The sequence below is a fragment of the Megalobrama amblycephala genome, linkage group LG3 (genome assembly GCF_018812025.1).
Source record: "Megalobrama amblycephala isolate DHTTF-2021 linkage group LG3, ASM1881202v1, whole genome shotgun sequence".
Taxonomy (NCBI): Eukaryota; Metazoa; Chordata; class Actinopteri; order Cypriniformes; family Xenocyprididae; genus Megalobrama; species Megalobrama amblycephala.
Window position 1 is genome coordinate 51,217,429 of NC_063046.1, and position 25,546 is coordinate 51,242,974.

Below are 25,546 nucleotides of genomic sequence, written 5' to 3' on the forward strand. Positions count from 1 at the left end.
AAACATGTTAACAGTTTGTGTCTTTCAAAACATGTTAAAATCAGATTGAAGTTTATTCCTTTGTAGCTACTGACTGATCTTCAACAGATGGAACTGTAAGAGCCATTTTAATGTAATTATATATAGTTTTTGACCACACTGCAGAGTAGCAGGCAAGCCAAGATGGATTATGGTTCTACAAGCTATGGACTTGATATTTGTAAACTTGAAAGAATGACACCATAGGAAGCTAACTGGAAGAAATGTTTATTCATTTGAGCACAATAAAGAAAGACACTGTTTACATTTTACATCCATCTGAATGGACTATGTGTCAGATACTTGTTCACTCCTATTAACAATAACAGCAACTTAATGGAAAGACACTACAGGAACTGTGAAATAGACACACACAAAACATTTAACATTTAAATTGACGTCTTGTTATTTTTTTATTTATTGTATTTTCACTGCAGTTATTACTTCCATGAATGACCATCATCTGATGAAAATATTGATTTAGCCTATATAATATAAGAAAGACAGTAAAGGCATGTCTGTCATGCAGTGAGAGAATATGTGAATTGATTGGGGGAAAGACACTCAAAGAAAGAAAGAAAGAGAATTTGAATTTTAAAAACGATTTTATTACAATAAAATCGTTTTTTATTGATGATTTTATTGTAATAAAATAAAATCCCACCCCCAAGATTATCCAATTACCACATAAGTAGGCTATCAAGGAAATCACCAAAAGAAAAAAAAAGAAGAAAAGAAAATACAACAAATAAGTAAAAAATAGCTATTCATCAACAACACAACACTCCATTTTCACTCCTTATAAAATAAAAATCAATTAATACTCTTGCCACATGTAAGAACATAAACACTACATCTTCCCCTGTCAACCTTTCAACCTTATTTGTCCTGCTCACATAGATGGCTAGTTTGGCCTGTCCTAAAATAAAATTCAGCAACTGACAAAGGAAACTCCTCTTTTTAAAGGGGTCATTAACTGAGAAATCAAAATTCCAAAATTCTGTCATTGTGCTATAAAAACATGCTGTAAGTTTCAGAACTCTTTCTCAAGTTTCTTTCAGAACTTTCTCGTTAGTCTAAAAGCAACTTATATTGAAGCCAGTCTACCAAAACGACAGGTTCTGGAATGTGCCACTTTATGACAATAGTGTGGCTAAACACCGCCTCCACAGAAGATCAACGCCTGCTTCTACATCATCACCTGATTAGCCCCACCGTCCGATTCATGCATAGTAGGTAAATAACGAGAGAGGCAAACGCAGGTCTACGCAGAAACCAAATGATAAAGATGGCTCCAAAGACAACAAGATGCTGTGCAGTGCCAAAACACAATCTTTGCATTGCCCTCCTTCTGATCCCAACATTAGGAAAGAGTGGATGAACTTAATGGATGAACTTTATTTAAGTTTCAGACCGCATCAGTAAGAACTTGGTCCTTTGTTCACTTCATTTTATCGCAGATTTGTGTCATGATCACCTGCTGGAGTGCCCTTGATAGCCACCAGAGGGCACTCCACCCCAGACTACTGCCACTATCATGGACTCCATTTCCTATAACCCACATCCCGGACTCATTGCACTCAGCTGTATTCACTCTTGTCATTAGTTTCTGTCTTATACCCGGTTTGGTTTTGTCTTGATCATCAAAGTTTTGCGTAATGTTACTTGCAAGTCTGAGCACTATCTCTAGTTTGTTTTCTTGTTTTTGTGGACTGTTTTCATGGATTTTGACCCTTTGTCTGGCATTGTACTCTGGAGATCCCTAAATAAAAGCTGCAGTTGGATCTTACCCACAAGTCTCAGAGCACCAACAATTTGTTTACAAACAAGGTACAATTTAACACAGGATTTTCAGCAAGATTAAAACTAATGACGCTTCTCCACTGCATAGTATGGTTAGGTACAGCTTGATACGGCTCACTTAAATAGTACCTCTTCGGTTGAGGTTCCAAACGTGCCTTACCAAAACTAAATGTGACGTGTAAACACTGCAGATCACTGATTGGTCAGAGAGAATCGTTACCACCAAACCCACTAGATTCAAGTAGTCAGTAACACCCACCACAGTATCATTTGGTTGCAAAACTTTTTTTTTTTTTAAACAACTTGCTTTAAACGAATGTTGCATGCAACTTGAACAAAGAAATGGCTGTATTGTGGTCAGTAGACGAGGTGCAGACTCGTTATTAGCCAAGGAGAGGATCCACGGCAGTAAAGGCAGTGCAACTATATCAATCTATAATCCCACCCACTTTGAAGCGGTACTAAACTGCAGTGGAAAAGCAAACTGAAAGTAAAGCGAGTTGAACTGTGCCGAACCGAACCGAGTCATACCACACAGTGGGAAAGCGCCATAAAAGACGATGCTGTGCTTACTACGGTATATTGAATACATCAGTAATGTCGCACCACACAAACGTAACTATTTTATTATGTGGTCACTATTGCTTTGTCTGCTATTACAGATCGTTTGATATGTACTGAGTTTTTATGCATTTTTAAATTCTGATTAAATTATATACAGAAAGCAATCAAAGAACGATCTCTTTATAATGACTGAAGCCATCGATCACACACAAGTTTATCTGGACACTTGCCAACACTCCCATTATAATCAGTGACTGCACAATAAACCACTTGCTTTATTTACATCATTGCATTGTTAGTTATGGTGAAAGCATTCATGAGAGTGCTGAAATCTTGTTGCAATGACAAGATCACTGAATTCACACGATCAACAGACTGTCATATTTACAATGTGTTTGCACTGTTAATGATAGAAGCATTTGTGAGACTGCAGAAACCAAGTTCCAATGACATGATCACTGCCATCACATAATCAACAAGCTGTCATCGGCTACAATGCTCATCGATGCAAGCTTTCATGTGACGGGTGTAGACCTAAATAGTGCTATAATCAACACTTTTCACGATTAGTTAATCTTGACAGCTGTTGGCCCTAATAGTAAAAACGTGGTAAAGTTTTTGAAGTGGGAGTTCAATCCTTAAATGCCTGGCAGCACCAGTTCATCATGTAAGACTTATTTGATATGCAAAGATGTCAGCCAATCACAGCAGATACGCCTCTTCAAACAGATCATTCAGACTAAAATTAGGGTAGAAAAATAGCCTTTTTTTTAAATTATGACAATAATAAATAATCACAATTTTTGATGTAAAAAAAAAAAGAAGAAAAAAATCTAACATTATAAGTTCACCTCAGGAAACACCATGAAATAATAAAAAATGCAGTTAATAACCCCTTTAATATTTTCATATTTAAAACCAAAAATAAAAGTTGTATCATTCGTAATTTGACAGTTTGCAAAACCAAAAATAAAGGCTTCAGTCTAGTCTATCGCACTCCATAAAATCATGAAAAAACATTTCTCCTTTCAGGCAAAAAGGTTATGACAAATATATATTGTAAAAATATGAATCTCATAAAAGAAGAACAAATTACAATATTTTCAAACCATTTTTAAGGACAAATAAATGCTGACAGAACATTCAAACATGTTGACAGAATTATCAGTATGATGAGTCTTTTTAAAGAGGTTAATATCAGATTGAAGTTTCTTCCTCTGTTACGGCGTACTGACTTTGATCTTCATCAGATGGAACTGTGAAATACACATAAAAACATGAATGTCCCACTCAGAGAAATACAATGAGAAATAGAGATGTGCTCCTGCATGTGAAAATAAAATAACCTTGTCTTCACTACTGTCACACACTAATGTCCCAGTCCACGTGATTCATGGAAATAATGAGGAACTCGCCAGAAGTTGCACACTTATTCCTAATGTTCATCTCACCCATCACAAAGACACACAGCCTCATCATATTTATGACCATGTACATCTCGACATGCAAGGATTGAAAGACTTCACCAGAGTGCTGAAAAGCACAGTCCTTGGAAACAACAAGAAGTAGCACAAACTCCAATGACAAGAGGAGCTCCCGGTCACCAAGATCCCTCCATCCTCCAGCAGAATCCAGAACGACCACAGGACCTCCATCACAACACAAGCTACGCAGCAACAGTTCAACAACCACAAAACCCTGGAGCTGCTGAAAATCTACTGAACATCATCTGCTCCAGACTGATGACATAACCTGCATAACTCACACACATTTATACACATGTACATATATATACACACATGGGCGTCGGAACCATTGTATGTGGGTGGGACAAGACCCACCCACTTTTTAAGACCAATGATATTGGACCCACTCACTTTTACCGTCTCTAATTCAGCATTTGTCTAATCCCCCTCAGGTGATGCTACTCCACAAACCACCAACAGAGCATAAAAAATACCAAAAATAAAAATATTTTTTAAAACATCGCCAAGTAAAAAGCTGCGTTTATAAAGAAATGTCTCTTTACGACCACAACAAACGGGACACTTTTCAGACGCGCATTCCACCTTCGCCTCAGCGCCAGGCGCAAGTCAAACGAGCGCGGAAAAGGTAGCTTCAGCTGAACAACAGTGAACTGCGGTCAGATGAGATGTTGTCAGGCTATGTCAGTAAAACTCCAATCAGCCGTTAGGCTATAGCCTACTGTGCTCGAGGCGCAAACTCAAGAATTGCTCGCGCAAATGCGCCGGCGCGCGCTGCATATTACTTTATTATAGGATAACTAAAGCGCTAAAGAAACTACGGGCATGCGCCATCATTATTCTGAGGTAATAATGATGGTGAATAGTCATGGAATTACCAAACATGCGATTAAATCTGCCTCAAAACTGTGCATGCATGTAGGCTATGTATTTGTTGACATGGTTAAAGCTATTGTTATCCAATTTGTTGGCCTTAAAACGTCTTAAAATGCATATGTACACCAAGGAAATCAAAATTTTCTCGGGGGAGCATGCCCCCGAACCCCCCTAGCATAATACATTTTGTGACCTCGATAAATATAAAACCCTGCGTACGGCCCAGCTTCTTTTCTATCTAGCGAAATCAAAGGTAATCGTGTAACTCTCCAGTTGTGCGCACTTTGGGACTAAACTTTGTATGCACTGTGTGATCAATGTGTGAAAATAAATGGGATCAAAAAACGCGATTGAATGTAAAGGTTTGTGTCTCGTTGTTCTATTGAAAAAAATCAATAACTACCGAATGATTGGCATTTTTATCTATTTATCTACCTATGTATGTATGTATGTATGTATGTATATATATATATATATATATATATATATATATATATATATATATATATATATATATATATATATAAATTGGAGGGAGGACCCACCCACATTTTTTTTGCTTCGGACGCCCATGTATACACACACACACACACACACATATTACAGAAAAATCTATCCATGAAATCATTTAAAATCATTTAAAATCAGTTCAGATTATTCGGGGTCTAGACTTTTCTACATTTGGTAACAAGACTGCAGATCAAGACTTACTCAGCAGTGTAACAGATATGGACATTTTATCTTTCATGACATGGGGTGTCATAATGAGACTTTACATTGTAAATTGTTGTTCCTTCATTAAAAAAAAATGTGGCTGTGAATACTTACATGGCACAAAGACAACTTGAAACATTTGAAAATGAATCTATTTGGCTTGAAATTAAATCAGTCATATCACAGTACCTCTGTCTGTCTATATTCCACCTAATGACTCTCCCTATTGCAAAGAGCAAAGTTTTCCAAAGTTACAGACAGACATCTTTCACTTTCAGTCCAGAGGAAATATCCTCATATGCAGAGACTTAAACGCCAGTACAGGGAGTAAAAACTGATTATGTAAATATTGTAGATAATGGCCACATACTCAATGACATCAAGTTTCACAAGAAACAGCTGTAACAGTTCAGTCAACATGAATGTAAAGCAAATGTTAAAACTCTGTAGGTTTAGAGCGATACATCATTAACGGCAAAACCAAGGAGATACATTAGGTAGATTGAGTTATTGCTCCAGATTAGGAACCAGTGTGGTTGATTATTCAATAACAGATATTGATCCAAACTTTATTAATGGATTCACTGTCAGACTTCAACTCCTGATTTCTGATCACTGCCAAACAGTGCTTTACCTGAAACCACCATGTGAAAGGACCAAAACTTCTCCACTCAAATCTGAAAAGCTTTTTCCTTTGAAACTCAAACTCAAATGGAATAATTCAAAGAACACATGAACAGTCCAACTATATTAAGAATGCTGGATAATTTTATGTCCACTGATTTCACCATAGATGTTAATGGAATAAATTTAGCAACAACAACAACAACAACAAAAATAATAATTACATATTCAAAACATTGGTGACTCTAATATTAAATGGCAAAGCAAATGTAAAGTTATGGGTTGATAATGAATGTGCAGGACTCAGAAACAAACTAAAGAGACTTTCTAACAAAAAGCACAAAGATCCATCCAGTCAAACATTCAGCTTACTTATTCAGACTGTCTGAAAAATTACAAGTCTCATTTGTGAAAAAAAACTGAAAAAATATTTAAAAACCATGAAATTGATGAATCAGTACATCAAAACACTTTCTGGACCCTATATAAAAAAAAACTAAGAGATATCACTCCAGAAAGGCACTATTTGGAAATCTTACTTTGAAATTCTTATCAAAAAATTGATCCAACTGACCTTAACCATCCTCAGAGTAAAAAAAAAAGGGAAGACTTAAAACAATTAAAAATGATCAAAATCCTTTGAAGAAAAGTATAACAATGTCTGAAATTATAGAACATATTAAAATTTTTTAATTAAAGAAATTATTTGGACAAGTGAGTGATTTGGAGTGAGACAGAGCTGCAGTCTGAGTCCGATTTAACATCTATATACTCTAAATGAAATGGGATCAGTGCTGGAGCGCTGTAATGTCCCTAGCCTCTACACCACACAGAGGTCAGAGGTCAGCTGTATGCAGATGATCTGGTCCTGCTGTCCGGCACAGCTGAGGGCTTCAACTGGAACAATACTCACAAGTGCTCTAACAGTCAATCTGGACAAAACCAGAGTCACAGTGTTCCAGAAGAAGGCTGGATCTCAGGGAAACAAACACCAGTTGACTTATAATGGACAGTCCTACAGCACAGCACTAGCTACAGTTACTGGGCATTGACATCAGCGCTTCGGGAAGCTTTGGTCTGGTTGTCAAAACACTGAGTGAAAAGACTTAGAGGGCTTTTTATGCTATGAAGTCATAAGAGATGTGTTCAGTTCTGGCATCACCTCCATCAGTCCATATAAGCCCTCCTTGCCAATGAAACCTCATCAGAACCTCATCCTCTAAACACACTCGCTCTTCAACTATTCCATGAAACTCAATTCCCAATTGACTACAGCTACAACCCCAAAACTATTATTAAAGAAATTGACAAAACCCATAAAGACATTCATGATGAATCACTAAAAACACATTTGACCTCCAAAATAAACTCCATGTTACTCGACCCTAAATAGAACCACTAAATTGGCAAATTATCTCTTAATTAAACATTTAAAGAAAGACAAATCCTCTACAAATACAGATTAAGTGACCATGATCTAGAAATAGAGCGAGGAAGATGTAAACACACATGGACAGAGAGAGAGCAGAGGATCTGTAGACACTGTGATCTACAGCAAATAGAGGATGAGAAACACTTTCTACTCATCTGTATTAAATATCACGATGTAAGAGAAACATTTCTCCCCAGATATGAAGCACTGGTTCCATCATTCATTGAACTTAGTGATACTGAGAAAATGCCCTTCATACTTGGAGAAGATGACAGCACAGCTGCACTAACTGCAAAATATGTGTTAGCCATTCAACAATGTTAGAGACAGTTAACTCAATAGAGAGACCCACTATATTTATTAATTTATTTAAATAGATTTTGTTTATTTATTTACTATGCTACATGCAACATTTTTTTTTTTAATTATATATAATATGTTAATGCTTTGGCAACATTTTAATACACAGTCATGGTAATAAAGCTCATTTGAAATTGAAACTGAAATTGAGAGAGAGAGAGAGAGAGAGAAACAGACAGAATTTTTACCTCTTGCTCTGTAACATTTGTAAAGCAGCACGACTGTTGCTACCAGATATGGACAAGCTGCCAGAAGAAAACTGAGGATGCTGAAGACAGAAATCTGACCAGAACGTGACACTGAAAAACAGAAGGATATTTCACTTTAACTGTAAACACAGATACATTTTTCCAATTATCTATCAGGGTTCCCACTCTGTTTCAGAGATCATTTTCCAGGACATTTCAAATTTCATTACAAAGGGAATAAAAGAAGCATCACAGATTCATGGTCTAAAGTAATATATTTCCAGAAGTCTTATAAAACCTGTATTGTTTTAATTTTGATTTTATTTACTATATTATTGACAGTATTCAGTCATTGTACTTCATTGTCTTTTCCTTTTTGTAAAGCACACTTTACATATTCATCTTAAAGCAGAACTAAGTAACTTTTTTTACCTTCATAAATAGTTTTCTAAGTCCTTACGATGGTTAATTGACTTTTAGTGGTGTGTTTGAGGCGTGCACTAACCTCCTCTGGCACGTCTACGCCAGAATACAGCACTTGCAAGTTGAGCTGCATCGACCCGATACAATCTCGCCTCATGTTCACGTTCACGCGAGAGTGACAAAATGCTTTACAGTAATTCAAAAACAATGTATATATTATGACTTTATAAGACAATTTCGAAAATTACCCACCTCCATCGAGTGTACTGTATTTGCAAATTACCCACCTCCTCTTTCTTGTACTGTATTTGCAAAACTACTGCGCTGGTGAGCGTTGTAGTCGTTGTAGTCCAGAGCTGCGCTTGGAGTATTTACGACAGTGTGATTCACTGAAGGAAACTAGGGGGAGCTTCGCAAATCTTACTGAGTTCCGCTTTAAATTGTTATAATGTATTCATATAATAAACTATTTAATAAAGTTATATAAACAATCATTATAATCTAGTGTATTAATATAAGCAAACAAGATATCACAATATAAATAATGCTATGAGTTTAACGTTTTAAAATAAATACAATTTTGAATAGTGAAAAATGAAAGATACTTTTAAAATTAAACTAACAACGGCAGTAGGTGGCAGCAAATAACGGTGAGTCATTAGTCAATCTTTCAGACGATTCGTTCAAAACGCTAATTCATTTACAAACAAAGCACATGACGGTCTTTATGAACAATAATGAAAATGAAAATAATTTATTATGTCTATGTTTATGATAGTGTCATTGAATCACTTTCTCAAATGATTCGTTCAAAATTGTAGATTTATTCAGAAACGAAACACCATGGTGTGTTGCTGACCTCTGCTCTTGTTTTGTTTAGAACTATTTCCGTTGGTGAAAAAGACAATTTTTTTTTTCTAAAATATAAGTCACTTATATTAACTTATATTAACTTTTGATAAACTGTTGCAGAAAATCAGAATCAAATTTGCCTGCACCTCGAGGTGTTCACAATAGTCTGTGCTGCTCCAGGAGTGTGTAGTGAATGTGTGATTCATGTGTGATTCAGCATCTTATGATGACTTCCAATAGGCCTATCGCTCAGAATTACATAAAACTAGGGGGACTATATCTAAAAGAATTACAATGAAAAACAGTTTGTCATGGTGATGCAAACTTTTCAACATTTCTAAAACAAAATAAAAAGACTTTACATATCGATTTGCTACATGTTTGACATGAAGGTGAGTAAATTATATAGTATATATTAATATGAGTTCCCTTTTGATACTACACTCGTACTGTGTCGTACGTCTTATACAGATGACAAGATGCATATGGGGAAAACTCCTTTTTCTCCGATTTCTGAAGCCTTTTTTCAATCACAGTGTAACTGCATGACCATTGGTTCGTGGAGTTACAGTAAACCAGAGCCATATAGAGAGAGTTGCGACAACTCCATTGACTCCAATGGATCGTTTTTTTACAGCAATGGCGGCTCGTGCAGCCTCTCAATATTTCCCGGAAGTAGCAGCCGCGCCGTAGAATTACAGCAGAACAAACCGTTTGTGATGTACAGGTACTTTTAAAAGGTAAGCCGTTTAAATTATAAGATTTCATATTATCAGTAGCCTACATCTGAATCAAATTAACTTGTGTATTAAAGCATGCTAGCTCATTGCTCACTAAATTTTTTTTTTTTTTTTTTTATTGTTTCAGGGGATGTTATCAGATAGTAGATTAGATAATAGATTAAAACAGTTTATTTATTGTAAAAACTATTAATGAAGTTTTGTAATTAGAGAAAAAGGCTTCTAATCGGGGTTAAATATAACTTTGGGGCTTGTGGTGGGTAAAATGAGAATATCCTTATTAAATGTACAACCCAGTTGAAATACTACAGTAAATATATAGTAAATATATAGTATAGTGTTTTTGAACCATATACTGTAGCAAATTGTAGTATAATGTATATATTATAGTATTTGCAACACTTTGTTAATGAATGCTATAGCATACTGCATAGTGAACTGATAAACTATAATAAATACTGTAGTATACTTTAGTTTTTACTATACTAAACTCTAGTGTATAGTGTAGTATAATATACCCTATAGTTAAAAACTTAGTACAGTAGGCTATTAAGTAATTTGTTTATATTACTATAGTTGTTATATTATTACAGCAACTATAGAATTACCACAACAAACTAATTCAAGTACTTTACTATAGTATGGTTCAAAAACACTATAGTATTTACTATAAATTACTACAGTATTGTTTTTAACCTGGGAATAAAGAAAAAAAATCCTTATTTTAGAATTTATATTTGAGAATGTATACATTATGATTCTGTTGACTGTCTATTATGTGTCAGTTCAGCTGATTTTTGTATTGATGGGGAGAGGGAAGTTTATAAGTGAGATTAAAAAAAACAATGCTTAAAAAAAAAAAAAATCATACTAGGCTAAATGGGAAATCATACTAAATACCAAAACTGTATATTATATACTATTTCTGTATTTAATTTCTCCCGTTTTTGTCTCCTTTTATCTTGCTTTCAATACAAGCACGAAGGGGATTCATATCCTGAAGACTCCATGCAATGATGCTTTACCCTCACCGCCAGTCTCTGCTCCTTGGATTTTGCAAGCTTTTCCTTGCTCCTTATTTTTAATAAACCTTTAATAAACATAAAAGTTCCCAGTGAAGGGCAGATACACCTATATATGATTAACACACAACTTAGCACACAAACTTTAGTTCTATTTAGATCACTCTTGCTGACTAGAACATATTTTCTCCTTTCCGTGTCAGTAAACGATGCATTCATACTGCTTTCTCTGAACAACTGGATCTTCCTCATGCAGCACTGCAAACCATAGCAGAGACTACAAGAACATGTAGGAAAGGACAGACAAAATGCTTGACATGCAGTTTATTAGAAATTTATAAATCCATTGTATTGAATCAATGTGTGTGTATAATCATGTTTTGTTTTAGAATTGAATATATTGTGTATGGATTTAAATATAGTAATAAATGCATAAGAATGGTAAACATTAAAATTAAGTAAATTTCGCTTAATTAAATTTTACATTTCACTTGTTTGCAGTGTTTTTTTTTTTTTAAGGCAATCACCTGTCACCTGCAGGTCTCATGTCCCTGTGAAACCATAGTGAATATGACATGATTGCCCTTAACTAACATACAATTTTAAAAATATAAAAATACTTAAAAACAACTGCAACACGATCTTTAACCAAGGTAACGTTAGCCAGAAATATGTTAACAAGGCAGGCAACGCTGGGTGAAAACACTAATCCTCAAATATTAGCAGGTTTTTATGTTTTAAAAACAAAATTTTTGTAACTACAAACACATATTACATTCACATGTCGGTGTATTACATAAATATTGTAAAACGATGCATTTATTGCCTACAAATGACCAAAAATCACGGTTCTGTCTCTCTAACCCTATCATTTTGAATTGCTGCCGAAGCACTTCCTGGAACTATCTGAAGTCTACGCGAATCACGTGACGATCAAGCGTTTTTAACTTCCGTTGTCGCAACTCTCTCTCTATGGCTCTGCAGTAAACGAACCAAAGACGGCACGCCAGAGCCGTGTGAGCCAATGGTGAGCGAGCCCGCCAAAAGGGGCGGGGTATTAGGCTATACAAGCGGCCGTCTCACCATGGCAAATTGATTAATTCTCCTTCAGCGACCCAGATATCATCTCTTCACTTGATCCTACGAGACTTGAAGCCGCCTTCATCTGCAAGCAGCTGGAATTCACCGCTGATCAACTCGCCACTTCACAACTGCCAGATCAGTTCGCCGCTCTCAAACATCTCTGTTCCCACGCCACTCTCAAGCAGCCTGGTCAGCGCTTCGCTCCCGAGCCGCCTGCAGCGTCGAGCGTGTGCATTACGGTGTATCCTTATGCAACGCAGTTGTTATAAATATGAGATAATTTTTTAAAATGCAAATGTCACGGGCACAGTGAGTGCATGCAATGTCTGGGAAAGTCCCTAGCAGAAGCCGCGCTCATTGCGCTCGTTTTCACTACTGTGCTCAGCTGAATATGAAATGACGTTCTTCCCTGACTCAGGCGAGACTCTTGGTATACATATTCACCCAAAAAGAGCACATTTTCTGGTGTTTGTTGCACCCCACAAGCCACGTTCATTGAGAAAGGCGCGAGAGCGAGCTCAATGCTGACAGCGCTCAGCTGAATATGACATGACGCTCTCCCCTGACTCAGGTGAGACTCATGGTATATTAACACTGAAAGAGCATATCTCTGGTGTTTGTCATCTGTTATCTTTGTTATCTTCGCTTGCCGGCCCCACCCCCGCAAGCCGCGTTCACTGAGGGAGTGTGCTCTCACTACAAGAGTGCTAGAACAAGTTCAATGCTGACAGCGCTCAGCTGAATATGACATAACGCTCTCCCCTGACTCAGGTGAGAATCATGGAATATATTCATTCAGAGAAAGCAGGTTTCTCTGGTGTTTGTTATTAAATGCCAAATCACTGAGCGCTTCACTTGCTGGCCCCACCCCGCAAGCTGCGTTTACTGACCCAGACAGCCTCGTATGTGTTCCCAGTTGCCCCGTTCAATTCCAGGTGCTGGGAAAATGTGTTTATTGCACGCAAAGGGCCCGTTCTAGCCCAAGTGTATAACCGCTGTGGTAGCGGACAAGATAAAACACAAACATACTCAAAAAAAGAGCGCAAAATTCCTCTTCCACCCCATGTGTGCACCACAGTCCATCACGGTGACTCAGTGCTAGAACCAATCCAGCCCCTCGCCACGCAGACCATCCCCGGAGTGTCAGCTTGGGTGCTGAACATAGTAAAACAAGGTTATGTACTCCAATTCGCTCAATGGGCCCCGTTATTCAACGGTGTCTAAACCTGCGCACGTCCTGCATTCCGAGGTAAACATTATGCTGGTGAAAGGAGCCATAGAGGTGGTTCCCCCAGCACTGAGCGAGTCAGGTTTCTACAGCAGGTACTTCCTTGTTCCCAAAAAGGATGGCGGTCTCAGACCCATTCTCGATCTCAGACATCTGAACAGGGCCCTGATAAAGTGCTCATTCAGAATGATCACTTTGAAGCAGATCTTCCTGCAAATAAGCCCTGGGAGACTGGTTCTTTACCCTGGATCAGAAAGACGCTTATTTTCACATCCAGATAGTCCCCCATCACAGACAATTCTTGAGATTTGCCTTCGAAGGGGTGGCATATCAATACATGGTCCTTCCGTTCGGGCTATCTCTAGCTCCCCGCACTTTGACAAACCACTTGGAGTGCTTGGGGCTCAGGATCAATTTTCCAAAGAGCTCGTTATCTCCCAGCCAACGTGTCTCGTTCCTGGGGATAATTTTAGACTTGACGCACATGAGGGCCGTGGTCACTCCAGAACGATATCTAGCCATTCAGCAGCTCATGAAAACCTTTATGCCCGGGGCTTCTTTTCATCCCGTCCCAAGCCTGGTGACCTGGTCGTTGCTTGCTCAAGGTGAGGCAGGTGTGCGTCGCAACCCTGGCTCCTTGGACGAATCCCTGCTGGTTTGAGCAGGGCGTGGCACTTAGGACGATGAACAAGAGGATGGTCGTCTTCACAGATGCCTCCAAGATGGGTTGGGGAGCTCTGTGCGACAACAGTCTGGCCTTTGGCACTTGGAATGGCCCAGAAATCAAGCTTCGTATCAACCGTCTGGAAATGATGGTGGTATATCAAGCTCTCCAAGCCTTCCTTCCTCTCCTGGTGGGACACCATGTGTACGATAATCTTATCAGCCTAACTTTTCTTTCCCTGTTTCTCCCTGTTTCCTCTCTCCTGGGCCCGCATGTATAAAGTCGCTCAGAGTAAAATTTTAGTCTTAAGTGTGTCAAAATTCTAAGAATGACGTAATTTTACTCTTATTCTTAGACTTAAGAATAAGTGTGATTCATAAAGGTTCCTAAGTGTCAAGACTAGGTCTTAGCTCCTAAATTATTTAAGAGAGCTGGAGAGGTCTCTTAACCTAATTAAGAGTAACAAGACACACGCTTTCCAATGAAGATATGATGTATTGGAGTTATATGATGACGGATGGAGTTGATAAAATGATATAAACTTGATTGTCAATTATTTTTGTAACTATGACCTAATAAGAAATATAATAACTTTAAATGAATGTAATAAATTTAATAAATATTAGGCCTACTTAAAAAATAATTAATTTTTAATGCATTTTAATAGCCTACATTTAAAGGTGCTGTATGTGATTTCTCAAATTCGTTGTTGAACACTGTTGATATTTGAAATCAACCCAAACAAACCCACTCTCTTCATTGCGCCGCCTCCAAAACTCACACTCCAATACTAACCACCCTGCTCCACAGTTGACGCGCAACAAAATGCTTAACATAAAATAAAGCGCAGTTGATGAACGAATGACAAGGAAGCACAAAAAAATTAACAAACAGTACACAATACAAACAAGAGTTTCTTGTTAATCGCAAACAATTTTGCTTAAACCATCAATATATGAGGAAAATATTTTTTTAAATATATTATTTAAATGTTTTCAAATATGACATTGACTACAACATAATCAGTTTTTGATATTTAATTGGTTCTCTCTTGTTTTTGCATGTGTTCATTATTTCTTTGTATGACAGCCTGGCTAAAAATATTTGAAATATTATTTCATTATCACACATGAAACAATTGACTCCAAACACAGCTACACGATATGCTTACATCTTTTAACACATTTTTAAAAATATTTGAATTAAGGTTGAAGATGTCAGTTTTCATATGGCTGGACATCACATTTGGCCGCTACTCTATGGCAGTTCATTGACTTTCCAACTGACAATCAAACCATGCAGCAAAAGAAAGCCACTTTTATGTTGATAGTGGAGTTGTTGGAGCCATGACACATGACACATCATTGCTCTAACTGTAAATGCTCTAACTGTAAATGAGACATATATCAATAGAAAAAGATTCCACACCATCAATACACCATCAATTTGTGATAATTTTGCACAATGCAAAGCAATTTTTAAAAATAAATTTAAATATTAAAACGTTTCAGTGTCTTTTTCAATGATTTTTTTTTTATAATAACATGGAATTATTGGTGCTGTCCTGCTGTGACTTCACTCTTGCAAACTCGCTATTGCCTGATTCAGAGGTTAAGGGTGGCCATTTTGAGTTGACATCATTGCAGTCCTTAGTTTACAACACTTAAGTCAGCACTTAAGAATCCATCTTACACTTTACTAAAAGTTGCTTTTAGCTTCTTTATAAAAGTCTCCTACTCTTAGAAAACTCCTATTCCTACTACCCTGCAAAGGTAGAACGGAGAAGAGTTGTTATTGTTTCATCACACATCTGTTTTTAATGTACAATATGTATATGTGTGTGTTTTTCTTGGAAAGCAGCCAAGGCTATGAAAGAGAGCCATAATGTGCTCTGGGAAGAATGGTTACTTGACCAGAAGTTGACCATATTTAGACTTGTTTTTCTATATATACACCACATACACCACAGTATATTCTCATTGGACAGTTGCTACACCACCCCTTGAACATGTATAAAAGCCATGTACAGTAAGATTGGGAGAAGGTTTTGTGAACGGATTGGCTTCATGTTCATGACTCTTTTCCCATAGGCCTATGCATTCAATGAGTGAAAAAGACAAACTGAGAATGAGGCATGACTAGGGACAATAAACAGAGATTAAAATAATCTTACAGTTTTGGGGGCTCGTCCGGGATTTCTCCAGACAGGTAAGAAATAAATGCTTAAGTGCATCTTACTGCCTGTTGAGAAATTAATCCTTAAATTTCTGGGATTTTTGCCATATTTGGTAAAATCGGTTACCCTCGTATTTGAATAAATATGGGAAGGACAAAAAGAGGATTGATCACCCTTTTTGTCACTGGTGTTATCCACATGATTTTTGAGCGTGGGAAGGAGGAATAGATGATTATATGTGTGAAGAGATTTCTTTATTTTCCTATTCCTTAGGATATCTCTCAGTCCTTTTTCCACAATTGAATTAATTTTTTTTTTTTTTAAAGAATTTAAAATATTTTAAAGAATTGGAATTGTGAAGTCCTTGCAAGGCATTAAAACTTAAACTGCTAAATTATTTTTTTTTTAAATTGCCTACAAAATCGTTCTGGACAGGAGACAGAACATTAGAGCTATTAATAAGCAGATTATCGTAATCGTAAGTTCACTTTGATTTAGTGAAGTTATGAAGCAGATCCTGTTCTGTCTCTGCTGTGTTAGATCAAGGGGCTGCTGATATTAAAAGCAGTTGTATATGAAATCCATGATGAATTAGGAGTCAAATATCAAAATTCTGTATATTAGATGTATGACAATGGGGGATAGCGCAGATATGTGCAACTGTATTTAGATAATTTGGCTGAATAGATTTATGAGATTTTGATTTATGAGTCTCAGCTTAGATATAGGTTAAAGACCATACTTTAAATGAAATAACTTCTAGAGTTAATAGAGAAACAAATAAATAGGACAATATTAAATGAAAGTTATCAAAGATATAGTATAATTCTGTTATTTAAAGATGTCTGTAATTTGTACTCGTTATCCCTGGGAGACAGTATGAAATTTGATCTATGGCAGAGATTTTAAGAGTTTGTTATGTGAAGAATAACTTCTGCATTGTGCTGAATAAGATCAAGATTGGGTGACTAATTTAATTGGATGTTTTGAGCTCAACATAAAAAGAACAAATATTTGACGGTTGCCAACTTTTATTTACTATTATTAGATTGAGATTGAAGTCTGACTTTATAACAGAATACATTATGCTGATGCATTTGTTATAATTATTCAGTTGTAGTGAGTAGCTTACTGCTCTTTTCTGCACTTTGAAAAGAAGAAATTGCTTGCTTTTTCTGAAAAGAAGAACTTGCTTTATTAAAATAAAAATGAGGAACTGCTATTGTCAACCAGATGATAAAAATAGGAGACATCTGAAAGAGGTGACGGAAACTCAAAATCAGAGTGCTCATATACAATTGTGGTTGGAATTTACATGTGGCTTAGAGCAACTATGCTGTGCACTGAGTGTGCTGTGCACAGTGTGTGTGTGTGTGTGTGTGTGTGTGTGTGTGTGTGTGTATATATATTATATATACACACACACACACACACACACACATATACACACACAAACAATATCTGTAAAACTTTTAACAGACTTGTTTTTAAATGGTGAAATTTAAATATTATTACTGAGTTAGAACTCTATTCTTATTTAAATTAAAAAGTACTCTAGATCACCGCTGATCTAGAGTACTTAACCAACATTTAACCAACATTTCTGACAAAATACCACAGTTACAGGTAGTGTTACCACTGTAATTCCATGATAAATGTTGTTGAATTGTTGGTTTAAAAGTATGCCAAATGGATAGGCTTGTAACGAATGTAGCGGTTATTACTAAATTTATGGATGAAATATGAATATAATAATTCATAAGGTTATGAATAAATTATGATTCATATATCGACCCAACGGGGAATTAAACATATATTGTGAATCAATTACAACGAATTATAATCAATTACATATATGATTAGTTCTGGTTTAATAATTATTTAGAGAAACTGTTCGTTTGTCCAGCAAACTAAGTCCCTCACAGAATATTATAAACAGAGTTATTCTCTGGCCATGAAAATAACTAAAGCATAAAGCGATCGAAAAACGTTAAAGTGACTTGGTCTTCAGTTGAAAGAACGAACAGAACAATCGAGCATGAATTAAAGTGTTTAATATATGCAGCTATGACTGAGATTATAGGTCTAAAATATATACAGAAGGTATACACATATATATACACAAGAGTGAAAATGAAGAAAAGACATGGAAAGAAAGATGATCAAAGGATGGCAAATTCTTTGTTAAACCTTTTTGAGAGAGAGCCAGCACAGAAATCAGTTTAGACAAATTCAGATAAATGATAATACTTGCTTATTGGTTCAAGTCCGTGTGTAGCAGTTTCAATGCGCCTGGCTGGGTTGGTCCTTTCAGAGAGGGTTTCTCCGGCGGGGTTTTCAAAAGAGGTTTAAGCTTAAGTAACTTAGCCGAAGAGAGAGAAAGTCTAAGGAAGTGGTCCTCCCGAACTGCGCGCGTGGTTGGGAAGCGCGGTCACCTGAGGCGTCCGTGCACGAGGTGCTCGTGAGTCAGTCGGGAGACAAAGGAGAAGAAGAAGAGAGAGTGAAGAGGTGTGTGTCGTTGTCTTTATGGAAACCCAAGCTAACACACCTCCTGAATTGTAGCGACCAATAGATGCGCAGCACTATTTGGCGGGCAAAGTTGCTTTGTTTGGTCTCCTAGCTGAATTTGCATACTTGATGATTATCCGATCGGATTTCGAGATGGAGTACGTTCTTCACAGGATCATTAAACACATAGAAAAATGCATTTGTCCGTTTTGTGACATGTCTCAATGAATAGCTCAAGTCCGGAGCTTTAAAACGAGATCAAACTCGATAGGTCGGAAAGGCATAGGGAAGAAGTTATGGTTTACAGACAGAATTCCACTATTACCATGCACACTAGCACAAATACACTCCTTTAAACACTAGGAAACATGCATACGCTTCAAAATACAGGATGGGTATACGTCAGCGTAGTTGTATTTTACACATACAGTCAAAAATGTATGATTGTGTGTTTCTATATGTGTCTGTGTGTGTGTTTTTGTGTGTCCCTGTGTGTGTGGGGTGTTGGAATGTGGATCTGGTCAGTCTCTGGGGGGGGGTGCTCCTTTTGAAGTCACCAAAGTGAGGAAGTTGGACTTTTCTGTTTACCATCGCAGGCCCACAAACCTGCCGAAAGTCACAGCCGTCCGGCGCCGATTTAGTGATTTATAAACAAAGTTCACCAGGTTAAAAGCGTTCTGAAAACTCCAAAGTTTATTGACTCTGAACGGATCCATCCAGGCGTTACAGTCCCCCTTTCGGCCAACGAAGTTCCTGTGTGGACTTCGTTGGACGTTAACCAAGTTTGATGGCACATGGATCCAGATGGTCACACAGCAGGTGGTTCCTACTGGTCCTTGAGGAAGGGCGGATGGGCACTTGTCTGTGGACTCTTGCATCCCTTTGGTCGCTTTGGATAGGATGAAGGCCAGGCCCAGGGCGAGTGCGTACTTGATTGCCATGGGGAGGCAACGGACTGTGTTGGCAGCAGTCCAAGCTCGGGCTCTAGGTGAGCTGGTCAGGACAGGCAGTCGTGAGAGTGCTTGGAGGGTTGCATCGATGGGAGTACTGTCACTTAGCTGGGACCCCCTTTTGTCAATCCTCAGTTCCAGTCCTGGATCTAAGGCGTTATGGTGATTCCTGGAGGAGGATGGGATTTCCAGTTCTGACTGGTCCTCTTTGCTTGAGAGACAGTACGCTGCCAGATGGCTGCGATGAAGGATGGAACCCAGGGGTACCTGGATCCTCTTACTTGGATTGGGCAGGCTGACACGAGTGGCGGTGCTGTGCTGATTGTAGGTTAGGGTGGCAGCATGAGTGGGGGTGTGGATGAGCAGTTGATCACCCACCATCTCGGCTTGTGTTCCGATGACTGGGGTGTGAGGTTTGGCCGGGCAGCGTGTGTCGCTGGTCATGGGCTGCAACCGGCCCATTCCTTCAGTGTGGTTTCTGAGGAAGAGCTGGTTTGGGCAGAAGTACTGAAAGTCTTTGGTGAAACTACACCTGCTAAAGTGGGGAGCCAGGCACAGCCGTGGGTTGCTGTTGTGGTGGGCTACCACATCTGAGGTGTGTTTCTTGGCATGGGTGTTACATTGCCACCACCTGATATTGACCTTGTCTTTGGGTCTGGAGATGTTATCTCGTTCACCGCTGGGTAGATTGAGAAGGACAGCCAACTCATTCTGCTCAGGGTCGACGTGCAGTAGGATGGCAGCACCCAGGGAGTCAGTGAGGTGGGCTGGAACAGTCTTGGTGGGTCTGCCAGTAGCAAAGTCCAGCACACTTTGTGTAGGATACTGAGGGATCCTATTCATAGCCACTCTGTCCATAGAGAAGCTAACTTCTCGCAGCAGGTCTGTCATCAGAGCTATGACCAGCTGCTTTTGGGCAAAGTCATTTGGGAAGGCTGTAAACAGTTGCTTCATTGAGTTCGCCGTTTGGATCAGCAGGAAGCTGTGATTACAGAGGACCATCACAATACCTTTCCGGGATTTGCAGGTGATTTGCAGAGTTTGGCTCTGTGTTGCGAGTGGTTCTCTCAGCTGTAGGTGGAGCTTGTTGCGATGCTGATGAGTGGGGTAGGCTGGGATGAGACCCGAGCCTCCTGGTTGGTACAGGTGCAGCGGCAGTGGCACCTGCCGTGTCATCAGTAGTTCTGTGGGGAACACCTGAGTTGACTCCTGTATGGTGTCTGTGATGGCCATGAGCATCAGAGGAGGTTTTACAGTCCAGTCTTTCTGGTCGACTGACCGTGGAAACGTGACTCCTCGGTTTTGCAGTGGAGCTCTGTGACTTGCGTTTGCAGTTTGGACTTGACAGCAAACCTGACATTCTCTGACATACTCTGCCACATCTTTCTGCATGCTGGGCCAGTACACCACTTGTTTCAAAGTCTCATAAACAGTTCTGGTGCCATGGTGTTTGGCACATGGTGTGTTGTGGGTGTATATCCGTTCACCCCCCTTTTGGCCCTGTGGCAGTATAAGCTTTGGCGCTGTGAGGGCATCAGGGACATATTTTAGAAAGTTCACTCCCACACGCAGCATGTGGTTGGTTTCATGTAGTTGTTTGTGGCCAGGGGCCGCCGTGGGACCAGATGCCGTGAACGGGAGGTTGGAGGGGTATGAGTGGTGGTGCAAAGCATTTCGCATGGAAGTGTTGGCAAGTTTGGTTGTCAGTGGCAGTGGCAGTAAGGCGGGAAATGTTGCGGGAACAGTCCGCTGGCTGCGGGTAGTTGGTGCACATGAGTTCTCTGATGTTATGAGCTGAGGAGACGTGAAGGGTTTTGAGGGTAGCTGCTGCTTCACTATACTGACATGACTGGGGACCCCACCTGCTGTTCTGTGGTTGGCATGGTTGGTTTCTTAACCATCGTACCCCTGCATTTGCCTGTGGGATGCCCTTATGGGTGTAGAAACGTCCATTGACGTAGGCCGTGGGCATTCCTTGGCACGCATTCTCTTTGAGGTATCTGTGACAGGCTGGTCGCTGTTGTTGGGGTACCAGTATCACAAGTGTCAACGCTGGTGTGCTGTTATAGCAGTTTTGGCAGGCAGCTGAATCTCCGCTCTGTGCAGACTTGTGCTTTCTGGCACGTCGTGGCAGTGGCACTTGCTGGTTTGACATCCTGAAGTCGATGGTGGGTCGCCACTTGCTGTCTGGTTTGACAATGGACCAGATGGAGACTGAATAGGTGCTGTTGCATGGGCAGCTAACACCTTTTTCTTCCATGAAACGAATAGTTTCCTGCACTGGTTCCTGTGAGGCAATAGGACCATTGTACTGTTTGATGAAGGTGGGAGGAGCATTTGGGTGTGTTGCACTATGCACTGTGTGAAGTTTAGTGGGACCACAGCCTAAAAAGTCTTTGTCAAATGTCACTTTGAATTTGTTCAAGACGTTTCTGAGTCTTTGACAGTCTGCGTCATTCTTTAGGGCACTTGCATCTTTCTGGATCTGTTGGCCTTTAGGCTCAAACCTTGGGAATGGCTCTGTTGTTGTGGTGTTAGCTGTCCGGTTGGCTGTCAGAGGTGCAGCGCCTTTTTGAGTTTCACAGGCAGGCTGGTCAGAGACTGTGGGTACTGCAAGGTGTTTGTCCTCCATCAGCTCCGTTCTGCGCACCTGTGCTGTGGGTACCAGTTTGATGGGAGTGATGGAGATGCTCTTCAAGGATGCCGTGAAACTTGTGTTGCTTAAGCTTCCTTCTGGGACCATGGCAGCTGGTATTAAGTTAATGACTGTTAACCTGAGTTTAAAGTCATAGGGGCCGTGGTCCACTATCCATTCTAGATGGTAGGCTTTGGGAATGCTGATGTCTGTGACCATGCATTTGTTGAGCCAACTGTGAACTGCATAGGGTGACACTTCAGTTAGGGGTGTGGCTTTTAGAGTGAGTCCAAGTTCCACGCCTTCAGGTGAAAGTGTGAAGGAGCCCAGCGTGTGGCTTAGGGTTTGACCACATTGCCTGTTGAGCCAAACAGCACCCCCTTTGGTGTAAGGTGGTACTACAGTTTCCTGTGTGTGGAGCCAAACAGCACCCCCTTTGGTGTAAGGTGGTACCACAGTTTCCTGTATGTGGATCAGGATGCAGACCTCTTGGGTGGTCTGGCCTGACAGGAAGTTGGCAGTGTTGACAGGAACAACAGGAAGCTGTACAGTCATTGGGGCCCACAACAACTCATTTGCATTGTCCGTATGAGCATTAGAGTGCATCAGGAGGTTTGGAAGGACCAGGAAGTGATGGGTTAAATGCCGGTTGTTCCATTTGAAGTTCACAACGCAGATGTCCTTGACAGTCATCATGGTTGACAGACGCAAGTCCAATGGGAAGCGTGTTTGCATGTTGACAAATGGGAGGTCCGGTGTTCCTTCAATGAGAGCACTTAACAGCGTGTGGCGGAAGGCTGAGTTGTCTGCCCACGGTGTGAGAATAATGTCTGCTGTAGTTACATCATTCAGCTGTGAGTCTGTCGTGACCTTGGAGCAGAGGGAGTTACAGTCTATGGTGAGTTGAAGTACGCCGGGTAGCGAACTTGAACTGTGCTCTGAGACGGGGTTCCCGCGGTTAGCTGGGAGATTTCCCGCGACCTCTGTGACCTGACCGTCTGGCTCAGGTAGCCTGGGTGACTGGGAAGGCAGAAGTTCACACACTTGAGCCCAGATTTTCAGCGGTCTGGCGTTCAATAAGGGCTCAAAACAGTCTAGCGGGTCTTTGTGGGTGAAACAGAGAAACGTGTCCATTTGCGCTACGCACACAGGAGGTACCAGGCTCACTCGACCAATGGTGTGGTGCGTGGGAGCTGTGTGTTCAAGGTGGACCTCATTTGGACTGTGCGACTGCACATTCAGCTCACATCTTTGTGACTTGAGAGTCTGATTTTGGCTTTCAGCTTCATTTCTCAGTCTTTCAACAAGGTAAGGACAGGTTTCTGGGCAGTGATCAGAGACTGTGTAACTGGTTTGATTTTCTACAGTCTTTTCAGGAGCAGTGTTCTGCTTGGAGTGAGCTTCATCGACCAAGTTTTGCAGCTGCTGAATAGACATACTGCATGAGCAGGCCAAGGCTGCCAGATGATCACTCACCGCAGGGTGCAGTTCTCGGAGAAACAGAGTTTTGAAGATGAAATCTTCCTCCATTGCTGGCTGACCACGTGCTCTGAAGTAGGCCGTTTGCAGTCGGCTGTAGCAAGTGTATGGGTTTTTCAGTCTGCCCCGTTTTAGGTCCATGGCAGCAGGGAGCCCTTGATCTGATGCAGGGTCAGGAAGCTTTTGGATCAGAGCCTGTCGCAGGTGCTGGCAGTTGGACGTGACAGCTGCTGGCAGAGTTTCCTGGCCGCTGGACGTTTTGGGCAGTGGACTTTTAACCCCATTTGGAATTAGGGCTTCTTGACTGGTTAGGGGAAACTCTGTGATGTGTGTTTCCCCTCCCATGCCACCTTTCAGTACTCTGTAACCAGTGTCAAGTTCATTCACATAGTCTCTTTGTCGTTTCAGAGCCATAGCTCCTTTCTGGGCCTGTTTGAGATGATTTTCACAGGTCAGGGCTTTAGTGTGTCTGTCTTTCCGCTTAGTCTCTGCTTTGGCTAGGGGAGCTTCGCTGTGTTGGAGTTTTCCAGTCAGTTTTCTACGCTCCACCTCCAGGTGGAGCTCTGCAAGGGCTTTTTGAAGTCTTTGCAGCTCCTCCTGCAGCTCGGGTTTGGATTCGTCCGCTGTCCAACGCTGGTCCTGGGTCTCAACGAGTCGCTGATCGTGGTGACGATGAATCTGGGCCTGATTCCTCCGGGCATCCTCCGCCTGGAGCTTGAGGTGGTGGGCGATGGCTCGGATGACTTTCGCCCATTCTTTGTAGCTCGGCGTTGGATCGTGGGCCATTAGTCGATTCAGGTTGTCGTCCAGCTGCTCGTGGCTTAGGTGCTGGGGATCCACAGCGTCATTGGGCAGGATCGTGCTGGTCAGGGAGCCCAACCAGGTCTTGAGTCGGTCCCCGTGGGTGCTGGGACTGGCGGCTCTGAACATGTTAGCTTGCTGTTGGCGAGAGAAAGACAGCACAAACAGAACCAATGCAAGCACGCGCAGAACTAACGACTTATAATAATGCATGATTATATAATTCTTTGGTTTGGTTCCAGTTAACTTGTGCAGACAGTTAGTGGAATGTAGGCTAGACACTTAATTGTCAATAGCCAAAAGGACCACGCGGGTCAATTTGTGTGAGTGAGTGCCGGATTTAAACAAAGAATTTGACAGGCGGTAGCCCTAAGAGTCCTTTGATGACTCTCGCTGCTCGGTCGTCTATCTATTACTCAGTTTTCCGTGATGGCTCTCACAGGCTCTGCTTTTACATGAACTGAAAGAAACAAACACAGTGGAAAAGCAAAACAGAACAGAACAGAACAGGATGGATGCAGTTAAATGAAATAGACTGGTAAACAAATAGAGAGGATAAAACAATAAAATCAAACAGAAGGGCTAGAGGGGAGAAGTGAACTTAAACTTCCTATCACAGCTGGGTTTATGACGGGGCCAGGCGAGTGCACTGTTGTGTCATAAAACCTAGAGGGATGGTATGGCTCAAGAGTATAAGGGTTGGCCCGCACCTGAATAATCAAAGAATATGTAATATTCTGTGGCTTTCAATTAGGTGAAGTGACTGTATGTCACTAATTTAGGCCTGGGTGAATTGTGGGTGCTCAGACAAGAACTCAATGGCAGGCAACCTTTCCTCGATGTTCAAACACTCCACTGCGGTGTCCGTGGTCACCTGTCCCCTTTGTAACACGGTGCAACCTCTCAAACAGGGAACATCAGC

General features: G+C 40.3%; 1 protein-coding gene across 1 annotated transcript in view; it reads right to left on the minus strand.

Annotated features, from left to right (window-relative positions):
• Positions 1 to 208: 208 nt before the first annotated feature.
• The window catches only part of LOC125265639 (sialoadhesin-like), an 86,259-nt gene continuing 60,921 nt past the window's right edge, over positions 209 to 25,546 (minus strand). Inside the window, exons 12-13 of the mRNA XM_048186002.1 lie at positions 8,064 to 8,174; positions 209 to 3,641 (exon numbers count right to left, since the gene is read on the minus strand). Coding sequence (XP_048041959.1) covers positions 3,583 to 3,641; positions 8,064 to 8,174 — 170 coding nt within the window. The 3' untranslated portion in view covers positions 209 to 3,582. The remainder of the gene's footprint in view (positions 3,642 to 8,063; positions 8,175 to 25,546) is intronic.